A 24,586-nucleotide genomic window follows, 5' to 3' on the forward strand; every position below is an offset into this window, starting at 1 on the left:
TGCCCACGGGAACTACAAGACCAAGAGAGACCGGAGGCAGCAGCCAGTCTTCTGCAGCTCCACTGAGGACGATCCCAGCCAGGACCAGGTAGTCCGGCCTGCCACCCGGCGCACAGCAGGTCAGTGTAGGCACTTGGGGACAGAGGGTCCAGGACAGAAGCCTGGAGAGGGAGTGGCCTATGTGGGGAAATGGAGATCTTTGCACTCAGCTCAACAGAACCAGAAAAAGTGGTCCTAAGTTTGACCTTCAAAGGATGGTGCTCGACTCATCTGGGAAGCGCTGGTCGTCAGCGATCTCCGCTACTCACTGCACCTCTGGGACTTCATCTGGGGTCTCTCTAGGGAGGGCGTGCCTGCAAGCAGAGTTGGGACCAGGAATTCTCCGGAATTAGCAAGCGCGGGCCAGGGTGGGGGGTGGGGAGGTACACCCTCAAGTTGGGAGAGCAGTTCTTAGTTCTTCTGGAAGGGAAGAATCAGTGGAGTCACGCTTTAAACAGACGACTATTGAGTAGAGCAAAACAAATACTCCAAAGACAGACGGGCACAGGCTGCTCAGGGGGTAGGAGCAGCGCAATGGGCTCCTCGTAGTGGAATTCCAAGTTTATGAATATTTATGAGACGGGTGGCATATTCATGACGTAAGGTGGCCGGTGTTTTTTTCTCTCCAAAATTAGAGTAAACCTAATTTTTTTTTTAAGCGAATTTCTTTCTATGGTTTCTAGAAAAGCTCCCAAAGAACGTCAAAATCACAAAACAACAAGGCTGGGGCTTTGTGCGTATACCTTCATCAGTGCGCATGTGTAGGAAGACACCTTGGCGCTTTGGCTTTTTGATGGAAAAATACGGAGAGTTCTGACCACCAGGAGACTCAGCTATTGAAATGCAGGGCTAACTCACCTTTTTGAGACTACTTTAGGCTCATGATTGACCTCATAGCTCGGTTAAGACTTTTTTTTAAGTGAGGTTTTTACATTGAAGGATGGGGCGGCCGGGTTTTACAGCAGACTTGTAGCCTACACAAGGGCAAACAGGACTCAACTCTATAGAACTGCCTTCCCCGTGAGAACTCTCCAGTTTGCCTACTTCAGCCAAGCACAAGCTCTCGTACCACATTGCCTTCCACAGCCACAACAGCAAAAATCAACTCGAAAACTTACACCAAGATTAGATGCAGAGTAATAATAAAAATATTGACTTGCGGTTCAGGACAGCATCTTTCTACAGACACCCATGGTGTCTTTCCACGGTGACTTTCTTCCTGCCCATCAGTTAAACATTTTGGCTACAGATTAATGTCTATGTGAATTAGTGTAGGCGGGCTTTTCTTTCCTGTCTGCCAGTTCCCAAATAACCAACATGAAGACTTAATATTAATTACAGATGCTTGGCCAATAGCTCAGACTTGTTACTAACTAGCTCTTACAATTTAACCCATTTCTATTAATAATTCTGTCACATGGCTTTACCTCTCTTTCATCTTGTACCCCGTTTCCTCTCGGCATGTCGCTGGTGACTCCTCCGATTCCACCCTCCTTCCCAGTGTCTTTAGTCTGGTTCTCCCTAAGGTAAAGTCTAACCTTACCCTGTCCAGCTATTGGCCAGAAAGTTTCTTTATTAAACCAATCACAGCATAATTTGCATAGTGTACAGAAAAATAATTCCACAGCCAGTTAGGTACACTATTGCATTAAAAAAAAAACAAAAAAACAAAAACAAAAACCTATTCCCAGTTGTACTGGCACAACAAAATAACTGCTTACACTACATATCACTGCTCTCAGGAAACCTCAGTCCCCATTCAAAAGGGTAACACAAGCAGCTGGGTCCTCCACCTGGGATGAAGTTTAGCCACAGAAACTAAAAGATTTTCATGTCTTTCTTTTTTTTTTTTTAAACAACATTGTTTTTTCCTAGAGTGTGTTATGATGTCGGCCTTGGCTAAAGATAAACTGTTTCCTGCACTGAGGAAAAGAGGGAGTGTGTGCTCCCCAAGTAATCCCGAGTTCCGACAGAAGGAGGGTCATTGGCGCGTCAGACAGTGAGTACCGGGATGTCTAGAGCCTCCAACTATGAGTAATGTTTACCAAGAGCCAAAACATTTTCCTAGGGATGGAAAGTGGGGGGATATGCACTTGGTCTTTGTGGACGTATTTAAAATGGGAGGGAAGGTGTACATTGATCCTAGCAGCAGGTTTACTGCTTGGAAAACTACCTCTTGCTCTGCAAAAGAAAACAAAAACAAAAACCACCTGTACTGCAGACCAGCTGCCCTCACGAGTCCCTTAAATTCTCCTCAGCATTATAAAACTTCAGATTACACATTTTTGTAATCAGTATGTACATATACATAGCAACTATTTAATACAAATTTTGTACTATGTTTTCAATCTTTGTCTATATCCTCTTAACTGGCTATATAATAATTTATGAATTTGTAATCAGGATCAGTTAATCATTCTCAAACTATTGGACATTTTCCATTTGTTTTCTTTCTTTTTTCACTGTATAATAATTCTCTACTTGGTTCTCAACAGTACAGTTAGTGAGCCAAAGTGAAATGAATCCATCTTTAATATTCCCACGGCATTCCATCTGGACGACTATTCTCAAAGAGATGAACCAAATGACCTGACCCAGTGGTCAAGCAATGTACGCCACAGACAGGGTTGAGGACACCCATGTTAACTCATGGTTGGGAAGCAGGAGCTATCATGCTTTGCAGAACAGACCATAATTAATTAGGGTTGTGGAAACTGAGTCTTTTTATTACCAGGGTGATTCAATTTACACTCACACTTGTTTACAATCCCACTCTCAGGCCCACAAGTTTGTAGACTGCAAACACAGTCTCCCTCTTTGACATAGGGGAGCTGAGTATAACAGAACAACAAGCCCACCCTGAGTCAGAAGGATGCTACAATGATTAATTCCTGCTTCTAGTCCTCAGCTGTGCTGGCTGCCAGTTCTACACTATTACAAGTGTCCTCTCTGTCTTTTGAGGCTAGGGCACTGGTGATTAAACCCAGAAGCCCTTGCACACTACATAAGCATTCTGCCACTGTGCTACACTCCAGCCCTCCTTTTGTGTTTTAGTTTGAGACAGGGTTGCCAAGTTGCCCAGAATGGCATTGGATTCTCTCTGTTCCAACAGCAGGCTTTAAACTTCCCATTCTCTACTCTGTCACCCAAGTTGCTGGTGCTACAGACCCCAGTCACCAAGGCAGCCACGTGTTCTTTTTCAAATATCTTTAAAAAATAATTGTCCACCTAAATGCAGCTTGCTTGTTCATCGAGACCACTTAAGTAAGAATTTGATAGAATGTCCCCTTGGCTTTAAAACAATACCCAAATTCCAAGACCAGTGTAGCTTTCCACTTTCATTGATCTTTTCCAAAACAAAGTTGAAAGTCATCTAAAAACACTTGTTTATATTTATTTACTTAGGGGCAGGGAGCTGGCGTACCATGGCATGTATGTGGCAGTCAAGGGGCAACAGTCAGAAAGATGCTCCACTCTTTCCTGCACGAGTGTTCGGGATTGCACTCAGGTCATCAAACTGGTCACTAAGGGCCTTTATCCACTGCCATCTCATAGCCCTGGTTCACTCTTTCCAAACCACGATTCTTACGATATTGGTAATTCTCCTTCTTATGAGTCTTCAACCAGTAGAAAGGTTATGAAATCTTAGTGGCGATCACATGGAGACACGATTTGACATTAACAATGTGTCCGAAAATGATGCGTCTTTTTTTTTTTTGAAAATTATTTCAAAATAATTTTTTTCAAAATCTAAATGTCAGTATTATCAATCATCTCCTGGAGGGCATTCAGGACCCGAACATTATCTCATTTAATCTCCTACATTGCTCTTGCTTGGCCACCCTCATTCTTGATATTTTACTGTGAAATAGCCGAGTCCTTTGGGTCAAATAACTTGTTACAATGGCCAAGACACAGCCCCAAATTTAGAGTATGACTCAAGAGGCAGGCCACAGATGCCTTCCAGTTCCCACAGCACCATCGTCCCCACTCCTGCTGGCATGCTGCCCTCTGGCCATACCCTGCTCTTTCTGGATACTCTGCCTGGCCCCGGCCGCTGCTGGCTCGAACTCCACTCCTTGTCTGAAATGCTCTTCTCTTTCCTGCTTTCTTTCTTTTTCCTTCCTCCTCTTCAGGAAGCTCACTAAATACCCAAACTTGACCACCCCCACCTTCAAACTAAGATGGAGGCTCTTTCTGTCTCTCATGCTGTTCTCCTCTTTCTTCATAGACCTGTATGTGGTGATTTCTTTTTTAATCTAGCTCCTTCAAGACACTGTGAATTCACTTGTCTTTGTAGCAGTAGACACATCAAGATGGAAGGCAAAGAAGAAGTAGAGTGAAGGTAGACCTCTTTGGGGATGTGATATAAGATCAGCATGGATTTGCCCTTTCATCTGGAATTTTAGGTCTTCAGCCCTCTACATTGCGACTGATGCTTAACTGTCATCCTGGGCGTAATAAACATTTGAAGTGCCTCCTGTGTTGTGAAAGAAAGATTGCATGTGTATTCAATGTAAGCATTGCCATCTGCTTTTAGAACTGGATCTTTTTTATTCAAGTTACGCTTTACAACATTCTCTTATGTGTCATTAAAGAAAAAAAAGAAGCATTATTTTATAAGATGGTGCCTTTGCTGCCCAGACTGATCATAAAGCCATTAATTATCTGAGTAGCTTGGATCAAGAAGAACCCCACTGCATTTAGCAGCCAAATGAAGCCTCTGAAGCTGGGCCCCCTTATCCTGCCCACCTAAAACACATGTTGGCACGTGACTTTCCATGAACAGCTGCCATCCACCCCATTGGAAATCTGAACTTGGTATTTCATGTAGACAGACAATTTATAAGGAGAAGTGGTGGCAGCAGACACTTACCGAGTCCTTATCATCAGACTCAGTCCTGCTTCCAGGAAGCTTTAATAGGCTGGCAAGCCACAGCCAAGAACCAAGTACAATCTGAAACATGGCTGGTTATGGGGGGGCTGGCAAGCAATGGCCAAGAACCAAGTACAGTCGGAAACATGGCTGGCTATGGTTTCCCAGCCAAGAATGCTTATTCCATAGCTGGAATCAAAATTTAAAGGAGCACCATTTTTGTGGCATGCAAATATTGGTAGAAATCCATAAATACAGTTTTTAGACCATGGCTTATGTGCTCAGTGCAGTGTCCCCACTGGCTTTGGGACTACAGCAGCAGAGGCAGGCTATAGCAACAGGAAGCTTCTGGGCCCCAAACCTCTAAGTTCCCACTGTTTGACCTCCTCCAGAAATGTTGGTCAGTGTCTCCTCTACTAAACAGATATGGGCATCAGCCCCATTTTCAGATAAAGAAATTCAGCTCCAGGATGTTGAGACTCTGAAACCACAGAGTTAGCAAATAGAAAAAAGACTTTGACTAGCCAAATATTGTCATTGTACAGAAAGTAGCAATCTGTGTGTAATGTCCATGAATGCCCCTGTCCCCTTTGTTCACCAGAACCTTGGGTTGCCTACTCATGCAGCCAGACAGGCATTTACAATGACGTTTTACTTACTGGAAACTCACCCTCTGCCTGACATTGGACAGCATTTGAATAGATGTTCTCGTCTCCTGTCCTTAAAATGGAAACAGAAATCATGAGGTCAAATTGCTTTCTATGGCTAATGTGACATGCTATCCATGCTATTAGTTCAAGAAGGCAGTAGTTTTACTGTGGGTTTGGGTGAATGCTGGAGACCACAGGGTCTTTTGCTGCAAACCTCTGTTCCCATGATTCATGGAACAAAAACTATGTGCACCCACCATTCTCCACCAGAATGTGTTGAAGTTATCTAGCAAAGCAGTCAGTTACACTATATTGGCTTCCTTCAGTTAGTTGCCCACGATACAGTGAGCCTCTCGTACATGTCTGCTAGTGTGTCACACATTAGCCATAGAAAGGCACCAAAGGGATCAAGTATAAAGACCTTTGTTGTTCCAGTAAACTGAGAGCCACTTGGGAACACTGCCTAACCAGCTAGGTATCTCAATGAATGACTCAATTGGAAAGCACTGCCCCCATAGACTTTGTAGGACCCTGCTTGGGCAGACAGTGGACAAGTCATTTTATATGGAATGAATTTATTCTAGGATTCCAACCCATGAGCCCTCACATCAGAAGTGAGGTCAGGCTCTCCTTTCTTTTGATGCCTGAGGAAAACGCTAGAAGACAGAAGACCCAAGCTGGAGCATGTGTTAAAAGTGCCATCTGCATCAAGCTTCAGTACAGTTTTGCCCCAGGAAGAGAGGCTTAGAGAAGCTGAAATGTCATGTTTCTAAGTGAAGCACAATGGCCTCCCTGCACTTCTTTGGGAAACTATGGATTAAATAGAGGAGATTCTATTTTACCCCAATTTATTCCTATTAAATGGGGAAATGATAAATTATTTTTTAAGGCAGGCTGGCCTGTCACTCACTATGTGGACCAGACTGGCCTCAAATTTACAGTGATCCTCACACAGCTGCCTTCTTGGCCCTGAGAGAAGAGGCATGCATCGCCATGGCCTTGGACATTTGAGGGTTCTTGTGTCTGACATTGTTTTAGGAGAAAACTCTCTCACTGTAAAGAAGGAGAGGAAACTGATTCTTGTTCCACTTAACTCCAATTTACTCCAGATGGAAGGCAGAGGATGGAAAGCTATAAAGTACATAGAAGAAAGCACAGGAGAATCAGTCTGTTCTAGAAGTAAGGCCACTTAACCCCCGTCACACACACACACACCACCACCACCACCAGCACCACCACCACCACCACCCTGTGCTTTCTTAAATCCATAGTCCTCCACCAGCCTCCCGAGTGTTTGGATTATAGTTATCCACCGCCATACCTAGTGGAAAGTTATCTTAAACAAGATCCTGACATAAAACCTAAACCAGAGGAAAACTAAAATATTTTTGATAAATAGAACTTCAACAAAATGTAGTATTTTAACAAAGTATATAATAATAATAATAATAATACAGTTAGTAGACTGCTAGATTATATATGTATATATGGAGTTGTGTGTTAACAATAAAAAAGGAAGACAGTTTTAAACAGAGTCAAAGTATATGACAGTGTCCAGAGGAAAACCCAAAGGGCACAAGCAGAGTAGGAGGCGATGCCCAAGCAGACTGGAAACCAGAGATGTGTAACTTAGAACAAGGTGCCCTTCTGCACCTGTCGTGAGAGCAAAGCGCTGAGAGAGAGGATATCAAACACTACAGGGACAGGTGGGGATAGAAGTGGATCTGGCTATTCAGCACACATATCGTGTGGACAATAATGATAAGTACATTTAAAAATAATAAAATGCAAGTTCTATAGAGGCTAGGCACTTAATTGCTTTTTGTGTCTCCTGATATGACATTTCAAAGACAGAATAGACCCTGGGCACAAAGCTGTCCTTCAGGAAACATTTTGATCAGTGAGTGAGCATTATTATTGCATTACGTGAATTCTTGAACAAGTGTGTCCTTTTGCTTTCAAATAAATTGGACTCAGGAGCCTGTGTATATATTAAGTTCAGGGTAACTTTTAAAATGAATTTACAGCTTATGGAAAGCATTTCTCTGGGTGCTTAGCACGAATCAAGCTTCATTTTAGCCTCCTTGTTGAAAGTCTGTTTGTATCTATTCCAAAGACAAAAAGAAAGGGACAAGAAAGAAAGAAGAATGACAAGAGGAGGAGAGTAATTGTTTCCTTTGCACTGGAAATGTTATGACCCGCCACACCCCTCATTGATGACTTCACAGTGAGGTGAGGTAGCCAGGGCTCAGATGGCCCCAGAATCACCTCTCATGATTGCAGTGTGGCTTTGAGACTATGCCTCATCCAGGGCCTGCAGGGGATTCTATCACCTGGCCTTGACCATCACCTCCCTTCCTCTCAGATGAGCACTAGCCCACACTCATGACTACTCTGTTCTGTCAATCACCACTCCAGATTTCCTTCAATCAGGCCAGGGCTAGACTTTTCACAAGAGGTAGGTGTATTCTTTGTCCTTCGAAAGCCACTCCTGTTCTTGACAAATACATCCCATGAGACGATACCTTCTGCTGTCCTCTCATTGCTTTAATTTGTGAAGTTTCAACTTCTGTTTCCACGATAACCTTTCTCGTTCTAGAAAGATGGACCAAATGGGATAAAATGTCATAAAGCTGCATAATTTCCACAAAATTAATGTTTCTGAACAAGAAACACCATCTATCACTAGGAAAAGAACTGGCATGCTTTGGGTCTTAAACATAATCAGAAAATAAATCCATAGATAGGCTTAGTCCCCAATTAAGCAGTTTCTTTGTATATTTTAATCTTACTCCCCACATCATTTTTCTAGAGCATAAGAGTCTAATTTTCTTTTGTATTATCGTCACTCTAGACTCTGATACATTGAAGCAATAAATACTTGTTTCCTTTCTTTTTTAAATTTCTTTTGATTCCTTTTGCATACCAACCTCAGATCCATACAGAACCTACAGCCTTCTTTTCTCTGTGCACTGTGAAGTCTATCCACTGGGGGGCAGCACATGACTTTAATGACACGCTCCCACTTTACTGAAGGCACACTTGAAACAGTAACTCTTACTTCAAAAAACCTGATTACAATTCTGTCCTCAAAAGTAGTACATGCACTTCCAAACATGGGTTTTTACACGAAATTTACACATTTCGATTAAAAAAATACCTTTGTATAAAAAGTAGACATTCTTTCTCTTTTCCTGCCGGAAATTAGTTTGTTGAATGATTGCACCTGTTTTTAGATCAGATTTTTCAGCACATGCCCGATGCCGGTACTTGAGGAACAAAGATTTGGAGGCCAGTCTAATCTACCGAGCAAATCCCAAGCCAATCAGGACTACACAGCAAGACCTTCCCTCAATTAATTGATTATTAATTAAGATAAAATTGATTGTAGCATTCTCTTGGCAATGAGACTGTATGTTAGGAAGGATTATCGTTGGGAAGTTGGATCACAGAACTGGATCTCATCCACTTGTATTGTCGGGACATGTAGTCGATATGTTTATTGCATTTACACCTTCAGTTGAAAGTTTAAATGCACTTAATGAGCAACTCTCATGCTCCTCTTTAGCAACTCAAGTAGCTTCAGTGGTGCTGCTGATCAACAGAGACTGTTTCCACTTTTGTGTAAGCCTGGGTCCTGGACTGGCACTGCTAGATCCCTGCTTTTAAAATATAGGAGCGCTTTGATTTCTAAAAATTTACCACAGGGCTGGAAGGATGATTCTGTGGTTACGAACCACTGGCTGCTCTTTCAAAGGACCAGGTTTGATTCCCAGCACCCATATGGCGGCTCACAGCAGTCTGTAACTCCAGTCCCACGTGACCCAACACTCTCTTCTGGCCTCCGTGGGCAATAAGAATGCACATGGCTCACAGACATACATCCAGACAAAACATCTGTCCACAAAAACATAAAAATAACAAAGAAAATAAAAATATACCTAACCCACATTCTAGTTTAATGTTCTTTTTAAAAAATAATTTATTTTTATTTTAGTTGCATTGGTGTTTTGCCTGCATGTATGTCTGTGTGAGGGTGTCAGATCTTAGAGTTACAGACAGTTGTGAGTTGCCCTGTGGGTGCTGGGAATTGAATCTGGGTCCTCTGGCAGAGCAGTCAGTGCCCTTAACCACTGAGTCATCTCTCCAGACCCTAGTTTAATGTTTCTTGCTCATACTGCAGTCATTGTTAATATCTTAATCTCCTCCTTAAGTCTTCACTCAGGTGCTGACTATATTATTTTAGTATTTTCTTCATTCTCTTTTCTTCCTCCATTTCCAATCCATGACACACACACTAATGTACCAACTCTCACACCTTGGTTCTTCATGATGAGTAAAGAGCTAGCTTAGCTCCAGGGAGGCTCTACACCCACCCCTGTGTTAGTTCCTTTTCTGTTGCTGTGAGAAAACACCATGATCAAGGTGTCTTACAGAAGGAAGGGTTTATCGGAGCTTATGGTCCCAGAGGAGTAAGTGTCCGTCATGGCAGCGAGGCAGAGCAGCAAGCAGCAGGGACAGCAGCTAGAGCCAAGTGCCGGGAGCTCACACTGGGAGCCACAAGGACAAAACAGAGAGAACAAAGTGTGAGTATGTGTGGCCTTCATCCCGAAAAGTCCATCACCAGTGACAGGCCTTCTCCACCAAGGCTGTGCCTCCTAAACCTCCCCTAAACAGCCACCAAATGTTCAAATGCCTGACTATAAGGGACATTCTCATTCAGACCACTGCAGTCTTCATACTGTGAAACATACCAATATAAATACAGTGTTCAAAAGTAAGACTTCAGGCTGGAAAAATGGTTCAGTGGTTAAGATCATGGACAGGTTTGCCAAAGGAGCCAAGCTCAGTTCCCAGCACCTGTAACAGCTCACAAACACCTTCAACTGCAGCTTCGATGCCTCTGGCCTCCATGAGTACCTGAGCACAGGCACACTCGAAGGCACACACACACACACACACACACGCACACACAGACACACACAGACACACATACATAGACACATATACACAAATACACACACAGACACTCACAGGCACACATGCATAGACACATACACACAAACACACACACAGACACAGACACACATACAGAGACACACACAGAGAGAGACACAAACACATATACAGACACACACTTTAAAAATAATACTAAAGTTTCTTAAAATGTTTCATGAAGTTATAGTCCCCTGGAGACATGGTCAGCCTGAAGATGTCGAAAGCGGTAGGTTCCCCAAACATTTCCTCCATGTGGTCAAGGTATCCAGGCTTCTAGTAAAACACCTATGATCTTCTCCAGGACACATGGCCCCAGCAACACTGCCTGCAAATTCCCTTTCACAAAGCTTACTGTGGTGTATTTCCAGTGGATGTTGTGTCAACAAGAGTCTGTATCAGTTACAGCTAATGTTTCTGGTAATCCATTTTTCAAAAATTACAAAATAGTGCCCTAACAAAATAGAAATACAGAAAAGAAGCCCAGTGGGTCAGTTTAGAGATCAAGGCTCCCGTTGTTCTGATTCACCATCTAAAAGGTCAGGAAGCTGCTGGGACCCTTACCATCACTCACAATCTAGTGACAAAGGAAACTGAGGACAAGCTCCTATTGGTTAACTCCAAAGTTGTTGATTTGGAGTTTTGTCGTTGTGTTGTTATGTTTTGAGAAACCTTTCTCAATTTTCTACCCAAACAGTTGAGGTTGCATCACAGTGGTTCACAAGCCACAGAACCCCAGCAGCACAAAAAGGGACTGAGGATTTGCTTTGCATTTAGACAGAAGGCTTCCCACAGTGTAGGGCTCTGTTACCAAGAAAAGAGAGGAACAATACTGAAATGAAAATGACCGTTCCTGCCGCATGGTAATTAAAAGATCCCTTGTAATAGTGGGATATTGGGAGCAGCTTAAATGGCCTGGGGAAGTAAATGGTTAACAGTGTTTATCCAAGCCCTGGGGTTAGTGACATGGAATTTTACTCTCCACCTTTCCTGGGTTTTGCATGTTTTACAATGAGCATACACTATTTACATGATTACTGCGCAAAGGAAAAGACACTGGGGGCTTGGGAGAAGCTCAGCAGGTGGAGCCCTCACCATCCAAGCCTGAGGACTGGAGTTGGGATTCCCAGAATGCATAAGCCAAGTGGATATGAGGACTACCTTGTAATACTAGGGAGCTGGCAGAGAGGACAAAGAAGGGAGACACACACACACACACACACACACACACACACACACACCCTCGCCCAGCGAGCTACCTAGCCAAACTAGAGGAACCAGGGAACTCAGTGTTCAACAAGAGACCCTGCCTCAATAAGTAAGGTGGATAGTATAGTGGGAATTCATTCCACCAATTAGCTTTGAGATAGAAGCCTTAGGGTGTGGTTTCTGATCCCCTACTTGATCACTTAAAAGGAGGGGGGGTGTCACGCTCTTCTTCTTCTTCTTCTTCTTCTTCTTCTTCTTCTTCTTCTTCTTCTTCTTCTTCTTCTTCTTCTTCTTCTTCTTCTTCTTCTTTTTCTTCTTCTTCTTCTTCTTCTTCTTCTTCTTCTTCTTCTTCTTCTTCTTCTTCTTCTTCTTCTTCTTCTTCTTTTCTTCTTCTTCTTCTCCTTCTCCTCCTCCTCCTCCTCCTCCTTCTTTTTCTTCCTCCTCCTCTTCCTCCCCCTCCCCCCCCATCCTTCTCTCCCTCCTTCTCCTCCTCCTCTTCCTCCTCCTCCTCCCCCCATCCTCCTCCTCTCCCTCCTTCTCCTCCTTGTTCTTCTTGGTGTGGATTCAGACTACTGGATCCGTTCACTCTCAGGCAGAACAGACAGCAGCTGTTGACCTGGTTCTGTGTTCGTAAGGGGTTCTTTCCCTTTACTACTTTAATAAATCCTTGTTACCCCCTTAAACAGACTTACCTGGATGTCCTGTAATAGGAGAGGATCAAGGAAGACACCAGGCACCAACCTCAGACTTCTACACGTATCTGTGTGCACTTGCACGTACACACACACACCATCACACACACATGTGCAAAACAAACAAAAAGGCCCCAAGAAACCATCCTCAATAATTCAAAAACAGAGCAGCCTGTGAAACTTCCAATCTGTACATCAGACTTCAACCCTTGGGTTTTGTAAGCCACCCAGTAGACACCATCTTCATAGTAATAATATCATAATGTGCACGGACCGCTAACCTCTAGTAACACTGAGCAGAACAATAATGAGGATAATGGTTCCTTTTGAATTTTAAACCCAGCTAATTTGAGTTGTGCACCAGCTCTGTTTTCTGGGACTTTTTAGTGTGACACCTGTAGAAAACAGAGAAGCCTCCTGCATGCTGTGCACACACACATGTCTGAATTGCAGCCATTGATACCTCCAGTGGTTCTTGCCCCTTTTTCATTCTGTCTGGTATAATCATACTAGACTGGCCGGGCGGTGGTGGCGCACACCTTTAATCCCAGCACTCGGGAGGCAGAGCCAGGCGGATCTCTGTGAGTTCAAGGCCAGCCTGGACTACAGAGTGAGTTCCAGGGAAGGCGCAAAGCTACACAGAGAAAACCTGTCTCGAAAAACCAAAAAAAAAAAAAAAAAAAAAATCATACTAGACTTTTCTCCTGGGAGATAAACGGGATGTTTGAAATCAAAGCCTGCCTTTCCTACGTGTGTGACAGGAAGGCCTTGGCCTTATTTGTTTTCTCTCTAACATGGACCAAGTGATGGCTTCTTTACATTATTGAGGGACATCGAAAAGAGAAAATGAAAGAGCTGCTAGGGGTAGTGTTGCCAGATTGAAAGCAGCATGCATAGTACTGGGCACACAGACTTATCAGCAAATCTCCATCTCCACGCAGCTGGGTTGCATTTCATAGGCAGGGGCTGTCTATCATCTTTGGTCCTGCCCACAACACCTGTACCCACAATGGCCTAACAGGCTGGTTGCTACTTCAAACGGCAGCAGAAAACTGAGAAAAGCAGGTGTTAGAAGGAGGAAGGTGGAATTGCCACCACAAAGATGCACTGTGACAAAGGCAGCCAGAATGTCATCATGTTCTTGGCGCCTGTGAGTGAGCTTTAATTTGTTCCATAAACTGTACTGTACGAAAGGACTTTTCAAACTAGACAAAATGTGACTTTCTTGAATTGTCAATTTATAGATCCCACTAATTCCAAGCATCTGCAAACTGAGTATTTTATACTTCTCACAGACAGAAAAAGAGAAAAAAAACCCAATAATTAAAATAATTAATTTATTATTAGTAGTAATAATAATAAATTAAGACCAGCCTAGTCTACATAGTTGGAGGTCAACCAGGGCTACTTAGTAAGACCCTATCTCAAAAACAAAATCTGGATAACACTTTGTTATTCAATTAGAGCAAAAAGGTAGGCTTTACTCAGAGAAACGGTCACTCTGAACACACATTCACATCCACCGATACAAATACACAGAGAGAGAGATACACACAGAGTGGGCGGGGGCAGAGTGGCGGGAGGGGGTTACATCATTGCCTTTGAAATGGCATCTGTCTTAACCTCCATCTTCACAGGTGGAGGGAAGTTGGGGTAGAGCGCTGTAGGTTCATTAGTCCCACTTGGTTTTCTCTGAGCTAGGTTGAATTACAGGGTGCCGGAGGCCCACTGGGGGCTCCTCCTTGCTTGGCTTTCTCGTTCAGCACCTGGATCAGCTCAGATTGCCTTGGAGACCAGTCCTTCACACTGAAAAGGCAGCTGACATTGATTGACTCTTACAGTATGGGTGACTTGTGGTTTCTCTCACCATATAGATGGCTGAGTTTCCCATTTCTTTTTTATTCTGAAGGGATTTGGGGGAACTTATCACAGTGAGCTTTGTATAATACCCTTTGTCTGTATGGATTTGTTTCCCAACACTGTAAGCTTCTTTTGACACCCCCAAGTGCCATTTGTGAGCTTTGTTTACTGTGGGATATGCTTTTGTGTCTTTGTTAGGGACTCCCTTGGCGATGGCTTTTGGAACAGGCACTCCACTACGTAGATCAGCCCAGGAGCACCTGCTCTGGACTTTCACCATGACCCTGAGACTCCGCCCCAGTAACTTCTCTGCATTTCAGTATTCCCATCTCTGAAGTGTTTCAGACTTTAAATATGCCATTGGGCTATTTATATGGGGTTATTGGAAACGTTCAGTGGATTCTGTGTATGCACACATACTCCCTTAAAGCAATATTATGTGTTGTTAACATTGTGACGATCTTGATGACTATTGTTTCCTCCTTTGCTTTCAGTTCCCACAGTACTGTGTCCCACGCGGATGAGCCCAGCCGGCCTGATGAAGCCTCCCGCCTTACGGTTCGCATGGAAAACACCTACCAGTTAGGTGTGCTGCCCATACGCTAAACTTCTAATTCAGTGGCCTGTGCTAATTTAACTGGAGCCTGGTATTGGCTTCAGTCCTAGATAAGTCCCCTTAATTTGAGAGGGTCTGTGGTAAGTGAGAGCTCTAGTCTCGCTTTGCAAAATCAAAGCAAAACTTACTTCCTTAAAAAAAAAAATCAAAAACAGAAAACAGGGTTTCCTAAATTTCAAATGAATCTCTGGATGCCACAAATGTCTACAATATAATAATATAGGGTTGAATTCAGGTTCATTGGGTATTTATGGATCGACTATGCACATGTGTGTGAAAGAGATGTATATGGATGTTTATCCTTCAAAACCAATCAATGTTGTGGATGGTGGAGAAAAAAAAAAAAAAACAACCTCCTCAGTGCAGAGGCAGATGACTGTGGTTCCCTGTTGACAGAGATGTTTATCTACTGCCATTGAGGTTCTGGGTCTTTGAAAACAAAGAATTTCACACCTGCCCTTGTGTTCCCAGGTGGAGTCCGCAACAAATACCTTTTCCCACTCTCATTTCTTCACAGACCTACTTGTTTTCTTTAAGTGTATGCCTACCTATGATTATCTGAATTCATATATAATTGCCAGCCTACATAAATTCCATAGAGACTTACCAAAGAGCAAAGAAGGACTCTGTGGACTAGGGTAATTCCACCTGTGGCCTGTTAGCCCCAGGAAAATTATAACCATCAGCCTACCCTGCTAGGCCTTATCACCAGTTTTCTTCAATGATCCCAACACTATTGGAGTAAGAAACACGGCTTCTCCTTCCTTCCCTCTCATGGGCCACGCTCTCTGTTCATTTTGAGAAGCTGTAATTACTTAGATAAAAGAAGGACAAGCACACTGTAACTTTAGAGGCATTTACATGATATGAATTTTGTGGTGGCTGACTGACACCCCGACTCCAATACTACAGGCCCCAGAATTAGTCTGGTGGCATTTCGCATTGTTCGTGGTGGACAGTAAATGTTCCGACCATCCATTAAGCTTTAGTGGCGTGCCCAAGTCCAGGTGCTGGCCCTCAGCCCTGCTAGTCAGCGACCTGAGTCTGGGTCAAGTTTTCTCCAACTTTCAACCAAAGTTTCTATCTTTTTCTGTTTGGCTTTTGGGGTGTTTGTTTTTGTTTTTGAGACAGGTTTTCTCTGTCTAGCCCTGACTGTCCTGGAACTTGTTTTATAGACCAGACTGGCCTCAATCTCAGGGATCCACATCTTTGCCTCCTGAGTGTTGGGATTAAAGGTGTGTGCCACCACTGCCTGGCTTATCAACCAAAGGTTCTTACTCACTGGCAGCCTGTGACTTTGAGTAAAGTGTGCTGAAGAAAATTCTGGAATCCCATCACAATAAGACAAAGCAGTTTAAATGCAAATGCCTGTGGGTTTTTTTTATTTTTTATTTTTGGTTTTTTGTTTGTTTGTTTTTTATAATTTTTTTTTTTTTTTTTTTTTTTTTTTTTTTTTTACAATTTCTTCAAGCAAAAAAGTTTCAGCAGTGCTGACCTTCCAATCAGGTGACTATCACCAGCACCCTCCCACCTGCTACCTCCAGCCAGAACTACATCAAGTTAATATAAGAAAATCTTTACTAAAGGCCTATGAGTACCTTTCACAGGCATTAATAAACCCAAGAGCAAGTAGTATTGGAAATAGAGTTTAGTTATTAGTAGAGCTGACTGGCTGCTTTGAAAAGCAGACTTAATCTAGCACAAAGGGCTGTTATCATTGAGGCTGGAGGGATGGTTCAGTGGCTAAGAACTCGCCACCACTGCTATCATATCTGCGTCATCTAAACACATCTTAAGTTATGGTGTGTTTGTCTTTTTATCAAAATGATTACAGCTACCATAAGTGAAATGAAACATGAATATAGTCCATGAGAAGAATAGGAAAGGGAAGCTGTGTTTCTTAGACAAAGCACCACTTACCTTTGCTCACCAACCACAGAGAGGAGCGGATGGAAGAAAATAACAGGCTCTGGAATCCAATCTGAGCTTGAACACTAGTTTCAACAGTACCCGGGAAGGTGGCATTTAAGCAAAGCACCCTGGAATCTTGGCTGCTGTGTGTGTAAATAACATGATGGTCTGCAGATCGTAGGGATGCTGTGTGAGTCGGTGCTGTATGTCCGTTGCTTCCCATTCACTCTAACTGCTGCTAAAAGGGGCAGGACTTTCCCAGGGATCACTAAGCACGAAGGCCTCTTGTTTTATTCAAAGTGATTCCCATAACTTACGGACTAGGTTCTGCACCTGGCTTTTTTTTTCTGGAGCTCAGGTTAAAATTAGGTAGCAACTTTTTTAGAGATGGTGACTATAAGTATCATATCAGTGAAGAGCTTTGAGTTTATTTTCTCATACTGTGACAAAATCATAGACGAAAACAAAGTAAGGAAGAAAGAGTTTGTGTGGCTTGTGGTTTAAGGTTCATGATGAGGACGGCATAGTTGTAGGGGCTGCTTGCTCACATGTGGGCAGGTCAGTTAGAAAAAGAGAGAAATACAGGTGACCGGGTGGTTTTTTACTTTTCCCCTTCTCGTTAAGCCTGGGACAGTAGCCAATGAGATGGTGTCATCCATTCAGATTGAATCTTCTTTCCTCCATTCATCTTCTTTGGAAAAACACCTTCAAAGACATGCCTAGAAATGTGCTTACCAGGTGAGCCCAAGCCCAGGAAAGTTGGCAGTGAAGAACACTCACTATAGTAGCCAACTTTGCCACCACACAGACAGACAGTAAATGGGGCCAACATGATGGAAACTATTGATTGGTGGGAAGAGGAGGAAGAGGGTGAGAATGAGGGGCAGAGGGAAGGAAGAAGAAAGGAAGAGAAGGAGGTAGAGAAAGAAGGAAAGAAAGACTCAGGCTCAGTTTCTATGAGTTTCTCAATCCCCATCTCTGGTATCAAGTTTTCTTTGCCAGAACCTGTTGATCCCTTAGGGTCCTTTCTGGGGGCGGGGGGAGGGGGCATCAAGCTTCCCACTTACATCCTCTACCATCTGCAGCCTTCGAGCCCTGGCAAATCCTCTTCTACCCCTTCCTTCAAGAGACAGCAACCTCAATCACTATCTAAGGAGTGTTTTGTGACTTGGTATTCGCTGTTCTAACCATTTAAAATATAGTTCATCTCCTTAAACCCTAGCACAAAATAATGTGAAGTAACTCCTTCTTGGTTTCGTTTTAGTCTCCGATGGCTGCAGCTGGCCTCAGACTCACTACAGTGCCAAGGACACTTTGAAGTCCTGACCCTCCAGCCCGCACCTCCCAAGTATGGGATGACAGGCTTGTGCCACCAGGCCAGACTTAGAGGAATTCCTGTTAGCCCCGTTGGGGGAAGTTGTGGCACAGCTTGTTGGTTTTGCAATTCTCCCTTTAATCTAGTTTTTTTTTTTTCCTTTTTAAGTTTTATTCTCATTTTTCAGATCTTTTGAAATCTAAAACATTTTCCTCCTTAGGGGGGAAAAATGTCACAAAACGAAGAGGACAGAGTTTGTTGATTGCATTCGTTGTCGCTCTAAGAAGCTTTGGGAGCTTGTCTTGCCTTGTTTCTGTCTCTTTGAATGTCAGCGGCTCAACCTGAGCGTGGTGACAGATGATTCCGGATGGGTAGGGAAAAGACCACTGGGATATAATAAAGAATGAGTTTTCATTACTGTATAGGAAAACAGTTTTAAGGACAGAATCATGTTTGTGAGCTAAAAGGATGTGCAGTGTTCAGAAAGGACTTGGCACAGCAGCAGACCCTGGGAGCTCCTGGGAACCAGGCTCCCTTCCCCTACTTCTGACTTCCTTCCAACCTGGAGGAATCGTGGCCTCTGGCAGTTCCTAAGGGTTAAAAATCACAGCTTTTCCTACAAGCAAGAGGCTGGTTTGTTTTTACACCTACTTCTGCTTTGAAATCAAACTTTTAAGGAAAGGCTGTTTGGGCCCAGCCTAGAGCTGTGTCACCCCTGAGCCAATCACCTGTGCTCCACCCTTGGGCTCATGGGTGGCAGTGACAGAGTTCCCTGTTCCATGAAGACAAGAGGAAGAGGATCCGTTTAGAAGGGTAGATGCTGCTCCCGTGGTGGGCGGAGGCAGGGGAGCACTGTGCTGACCAATATATCTGGTTACTAGAAGAGTTACCCATTTTCTGAAAGCAATAATAGGACAGGTGGGCTAACACGAGGCAGAACGGGTACCCTGGGAATAATACTGGTCAAGTAAGGTCACGTGATATGAGTGCTTGGTGGGAAGAGTGGGGATGGAAAAGGATGGGGTATCTCTCTGAATGACAGAATCCATTTAATGTAGCCCAGGCCAAGTGGCACGATTTTTGAGTATTTTCAACACGAAGGGGAAAGTCACCTTCAAATTTGACTTCACTTAAGAGTATGCAGGTAGAAATCTTTTTGAAGATATTTTATTAAGTCTTGGAGAATATCATCAGTCATCATATTTTGATCAGCTTAATTGCCAACTCCTTCCTTCCCCTAACCTCCTCCCAGGTCCACCTCCACCCCAAACCCCAATAACCCATTGACTCCAATATGTGCTGTCCATGTACTCCTGTGTGGGGGACCACCCTATGGAGCATGGTAAACTATCCTTAAAGAAAAGAGACTGTCCCTCCCCCCAGAAGACATCAACTACCCTAGCTCCTCAGTTAAAGGGTAGAGCACAATGAACACCTTATACAAATCCATAGGAAGGTGACAGAGAGATCTGTGGGCACCTTGCTATAGGGGAATTTGTCTCTGATAGTCTCTAACCCCTGGGATCAGGACTAGTCATCCACATGTTGGTAACTGCTTGAGATTTCTGCTGAACAGATGTTTGAGCTGTTAGAGTCATTGTATCATGTTTTCTTTTCCTTACTCCTTCTCCACCTGATTCCCCCCCCACCCCACCCCCTTTTTTTTTAACAGAGTCTCACACAGCCCAGGCTGGTCTCACACTCATTATGTATCCAAGGCTGGCCCTGAAATCCTGATCCTCCTGTCTTCACCTCTCCAGTGCTTAGATTATAGGCATGCACCACCATGTCTGACTTTCCTACACTGATTTAAATTGAACTAAACCATTCTTATATCATCAAAATAAAAATTCTCTTTAATGAGCCTTAGGAGGCTGACCTCACTGGACTACAGTCATAGGCCGTAAACTTCTCTCGAGGAAAGCCAACGAAACTTCCGCAGGAATGAAAGGGGTGTGAGGTCTAGGTTTTACCTCCCTGGCTCCCTGCCACGGCTTCATCTCAGACTGGTTACATCTCTCAGCCAAGGGACATTGTGCTCTTAAGGGAGCCATGTCCATGCAGCCCTCCTGAGATCTAATCTGAGCTCCCTTCTGGATTGCTCAGGCCTGGGGTAGCATGCTTCTTCTGGTGGAAGGGAACAACCCTATCACTTGTGACTTCTTTCTCTCTTAGACATCCCAGAGGGGACTTTCATTAAATCCTCTAGGAATTGTCCTAACTCTAATGCACCTTTTTCCCTTAGCCCCTACTTGACACAGGCATATGAATAATGTTAACTACTAAAAGAGAATTGGATAGCATTCTTGATTCAGACTCTTCCTCTTTATCGATTCAACAATAATCCAGCCTCTACACACTAAGCCGTGGCACCTTGTGTATGCCATGTAGTTGCCTGGGCAGATCACAGAAGGAAAATGCAGCTAATTCTAGGGTTACCTCACTGAAGCTCACTTATCTGATGCTTTGATCCAAAAATGGATGAGATGTGGTTGAGAATACAAATTTTAAAGCCAGATAAATCTGGGCATCCGTTCCTAGTTCTGTTACTATGTGATTCTGGGCTTCCACCTCTATTTTCCCATCTGTGGGACAGATATAACTGTGAGAGTCCCCTCAAAGATCTACAGAAAGCTATCATAAGGTAAATACATGCTTGTTACAGTCCCTGACACATAGCATGTGATCAGTAAATAGTAACTATTGTTTGTACAGTGATTATTATCTATAAGATGTTTAAGTCTACTAAAACCAGAAATTATCCCTAAGCATCAAATTAGACTCTCACGGGGATAAAACCCTGTCATGCTTACATTTCTTTTCAATTTTTTAGCAGTATATTATGTTTATTACATTGATTCCTGTGTATACATTTGCGCACATAAGCATGCCGGGTGCACCACAGCTCTCACAGGGAGGCCAGAGGACAGTCAGAAGCTGGTTCTTTCTTTCCACCTTGTAGATCTCAGGGGTTAAACTCAGATTATCAGTCTTGTCAGCAAGCACCATTACCTCCTGAGCCAGCTCACTGGCCCCGATCTTACTTCGATTTCACTGGAGAGAATTGCAGGTATGCCTTAGCTGTTTTCGAGTGGGTTGGGATCCAGGGGACCCATGTGTCTGGAATAAGTGAGAGGTGTTTTCTTTGTGTTGTTGTTTGGTTTTGGTTGATTATTAATTAACGGCATCTGCTTTCATAAGTTACTGGATAAAGGCTCTCTGATGACAATTAGAGTACTCACCAATATGATTACAGTAGATGGCCAGTTCAGGCACCCTCTCCACTATTGCTAGGAGTCTTAGCTGGGGTCATCCCTGTGGATTCCTGGGAGTTTCCCTGGCACCGGGTTTCTGCTAACTCTGAAATGCGCCCCCATCGGAACGTTTCTTTTGTTACTCCCCACCTCTGTCCAGCCCCCAACCTGCCTCTTGCACCCTCAAATTTTCACCTCCCCATCCTCCCTCCACTCTAGTTTACCCAGGAGATGTGAGAGGCGTTTTGTGCCCCCAGTGAGATACGAAAGGGAAGAGTACCTGGAAAAAGACATTTGAGCCAGAATTGAAACTTGAGTAGATAGTTCTTAACTGAACAGATGGGGAACGGTGCTCCATTTGAAAGAGTGGGCAAGGGTAAAGACACACAAGCATCGTTAAATGACAGATGGAGCCCATGAGACTGGAGCAGCATGCATGTGGGGAGTTATGGTGGCTGAAACAAGGTCACGGGACCAGTAGGCGCACAACTATAGACCCCATGAGGAAAATTCCATTTTAAGATCTAGGTTTTTCTAAACAAATTTTCTGACTGCAGTGTGATGGACCAGAACGGTGTGGGTGGGGTGTAAACACTGAGGAGCCAATTAGAAAAGTGTCGAGGCTTTGAAGTAAGCAGCCACCCAGCACCGGCAATTGACCAGGAAAAGCTTGTGGGGCTGAGATCAGCAGAACCCGCTGCACTCGACAGGTAGCCCAGTAAATTCAGAGAGTATTACCCTCCTCCGCTCAGAAAAGCCTGACATGCACTCGGACTTGTACCTTCCTTAGCTGGAGTTCACCCAGATTACTAAAGGGCTTCAGGTTTCAGTGTTGTTTTTATGAACCTCATAAGGATAGGTGGATGTGGTTAGAAATGACTTCTAAAGGAATTCCATGTTTATCTCCAGGTCCCACGAAACATTTTCCCGTGGCCACTGTCAATCGTATTTTGAAAGATGTACTAACTGCCCACCTACAAGAAGCAGAATATGACCCTGAGTTCTGCAGACAGATGACTAAAACGATTTCTGAGGTACAGTACAGTTTTCCCAGTGTTAGCTATAACCACAGCATTTGCTGAAAGACAGCCCACTTTCTTCTTTGTGAGGAGGAATTAATATCTGAGATCAGTTAAATGGCATACTTACATTTTATGAATATAGGTATTAGATCAAACACTACATATGTGTATAGGTACATGTTGTATATGATAAGCTTTTGTCTAAAACCATCATTATGTATGTAATTTGTAACTAATTTATTGCTTTAACAAAACGGTTGCACATCTTTTTTAAAATAAGATTTATATTTTTATTGATTTATTTGTGTGTATATATATGTGTGTGTGTTCCATGTGTGCAAAGGCTGAAAGAGGTCAGAAGAGGGCTTCAGATCTCCTAGAGTTGAAGTTACAATAGTTATGAACCACCTGGTGTGAGTCCTGGGAACCAAACTGTAAGAGCAGAAAGTGCTCTTAACTGCTGAGCCATCTTTCCAGTTCCATGACACTTAAAAAATAATCATCCTGTGTATTTGTATAATGGGTATATATGGTATGTGTGTGTGCGCGCGCGTGCGTGTGTGCGTGCGTGCGTGAGAGAGAGAGAGAGAGAGAGAGAGAGAGAGAGAGAGAGAGAGAGAGAGAGAGGCTTTGGGCATAGACATGCCACTGCACACGTAGAGGTCAGAGGACAATCTTGGGTGTTAGTCTTCCCTTTCCACCTTGTTTGAGAAAGTGTCTCTTTGTCATTCACCATAGCATAAGCCAGGTTAGCTGGGATGGTCCTGTCTCTGCCCCCATCTCCCTGCAGGTTTACTCTAATCCTAAGTGCCTACGACCATACCTGAATTTTATTTGGGTCTTGGGGACTTGAATTCAGGCCCTTACACTTGTACAAGTGCTTTACCACAAGCCATCACCTCAACCAAAAACCGTTTCACTATTATTTTTGGAAAACACGCAGCATTTTAAGGACTGTTTTCTCCTTGCCACGGCAACTTCTTTGAGTGCTGTCAATTATACATCTCCTGGTCTTTAAATACATTTCTACTTTTACTAACTACAGTGCACTTACGAGGGCCTCTTCTGCTTTGGTTCTCATAACAAACTCCGGGATAAATATCCAATTCTGTTATGTTGTGGGAGATTTCAGAATGTTTTCCCCATTAGCTATAAAAACACAAAAATAACCTTGGTTACAGCATTCTTTAAAGGGGAGCCATCTTTAATATAGATTTTCATAGGGTATAATCGTCCCTTGAATTCTGTTCTGCAGATGACAAGCTTTCTGTGTATCTTAGAAAATGTCAGCTTATTGCTAATGCTGTTATTTTGTTCCTGGATTCCTGCCCCATGAGGATAGTACTTGAAAGAGAGTTTACTTATGGTTCTGGGAGATACTGGAAGCACCAACAATGCACGAGCTATTTTCTTTTAAAAAATTTCTTTAATATTTTTTTTTAAATTAGTCTACAAAGTGATGTGCTTCATTATGGCTTTTTCACACACACACACACACACACACACACACACACACACACACACACACACGTCATTACACTCCCCTCCTCCCTGCCTTCCTCCTCCTGGTCCCCTCCATCCTTCTCAAATTATTCTTTCGTGTTTAACAATTTTGACTAACCACTCCCCCCCCCCTTTTTTTTTTTTTTTTTTTAACAATTTCTAGGTTATTAAAGCCCGGGTCAAAGAGTTAATGATTCCCCGGTATAAACTAATTGTGACTGTTTACATTGGACAACAAGATGGTCAGAGCATACTTATTGGCAGCAGGTGCCTCTGGAATCCTAAAAGTGACACCGTTTCATCCTACACTTTCAGAAATTCTACCCTCTTTGCACTTGCAAATGTCTATGCGGTTTACTTTGAGTAACTGAAAATGAGAAGGACGGTCCTGGTATCATAAAATCATCGAACAGGCTGTGTCTCTCTATCCACAAAAGTTCTACGGGCAAAACCCATGAGAAAGAAACAAGATGAACATCGCAAACAACTGGAAGTTTCCATCATTCTTGTGAGGACTTGTGGAGGGAGGGGAGCCCAAGAAAGAACTTTGATTCTCCAAAACAGAAGTTGAATGTGGTCCACATAAACATAGGTGCTGACTAAATATTAATTTGGGTACTAATTGTTTTGATTTCTCTTTTAGA

At 43.3% G+C, this 24,586-nt stretch overlaps 1 protein-coding gene across 6 annotated transcripts; it reads left to right on the forward strand.

The window, feature by feature from the left end:
• Positions 1-24,552, forward strand: Dynlt5 (dynein light chain Tctex-type family member 5). Of its 6 annotated transcripts, none has more exons than XM_016005696.3 (5): positions 1-119; positions 1,915-2,038; positions 14,816-14,907; positions 22,327-22,451; positions 24,106-24,552. In XM_016005696.3, exons 2-5 carry the CDS (start codon positions 1,923-1,925, stop codon positions 24,307-24,309), a joined length of 537 nt encoding a protein of 178 aa, XP_015861182.2. In that variant the 5' UTR covers positions 1-119; positions 1,915-1,922; the 3' UTR covers positions 24,310-24,552. The 6 variants fall into 6 exon arrangements, with proteins under 6 accessions (XP_015861182.2, XP_006987245.2, XP_076420724.1 ...); XM_006987183.4 differs by lacking the exons at positions 1-119; positions 1,915-2,038 and adding exons at positions 7,810-8,023; positions 9,953-10,151; XM_076564609.1 differs by lacking the exons at positions 1-119; positions 1,915-2,038 and adding exons at positions 7,810-8,023; positions 9,974-10,151.
• The last annotated feature ends 34 nt before the right edge of the window (positions 24,553-24,586 follow it).

Source organism: Peromyscus maniculatus, chromosome 2 (assembly GCF_049852395.1).
Source record: "Peromyscus maniculatus bairdii isolate BWxNUB_F1_BW_parent chromosome 2, HU_Pman_BW_mat_3.1, whole genome shotgun sequence".
Classification (NCBI taxonomy): Eukaryota; Metazoa; Chordata; class Mammalia; order Rodentia; family Cricetidae; genus Peromyscus; species Peromyscus maniculatus.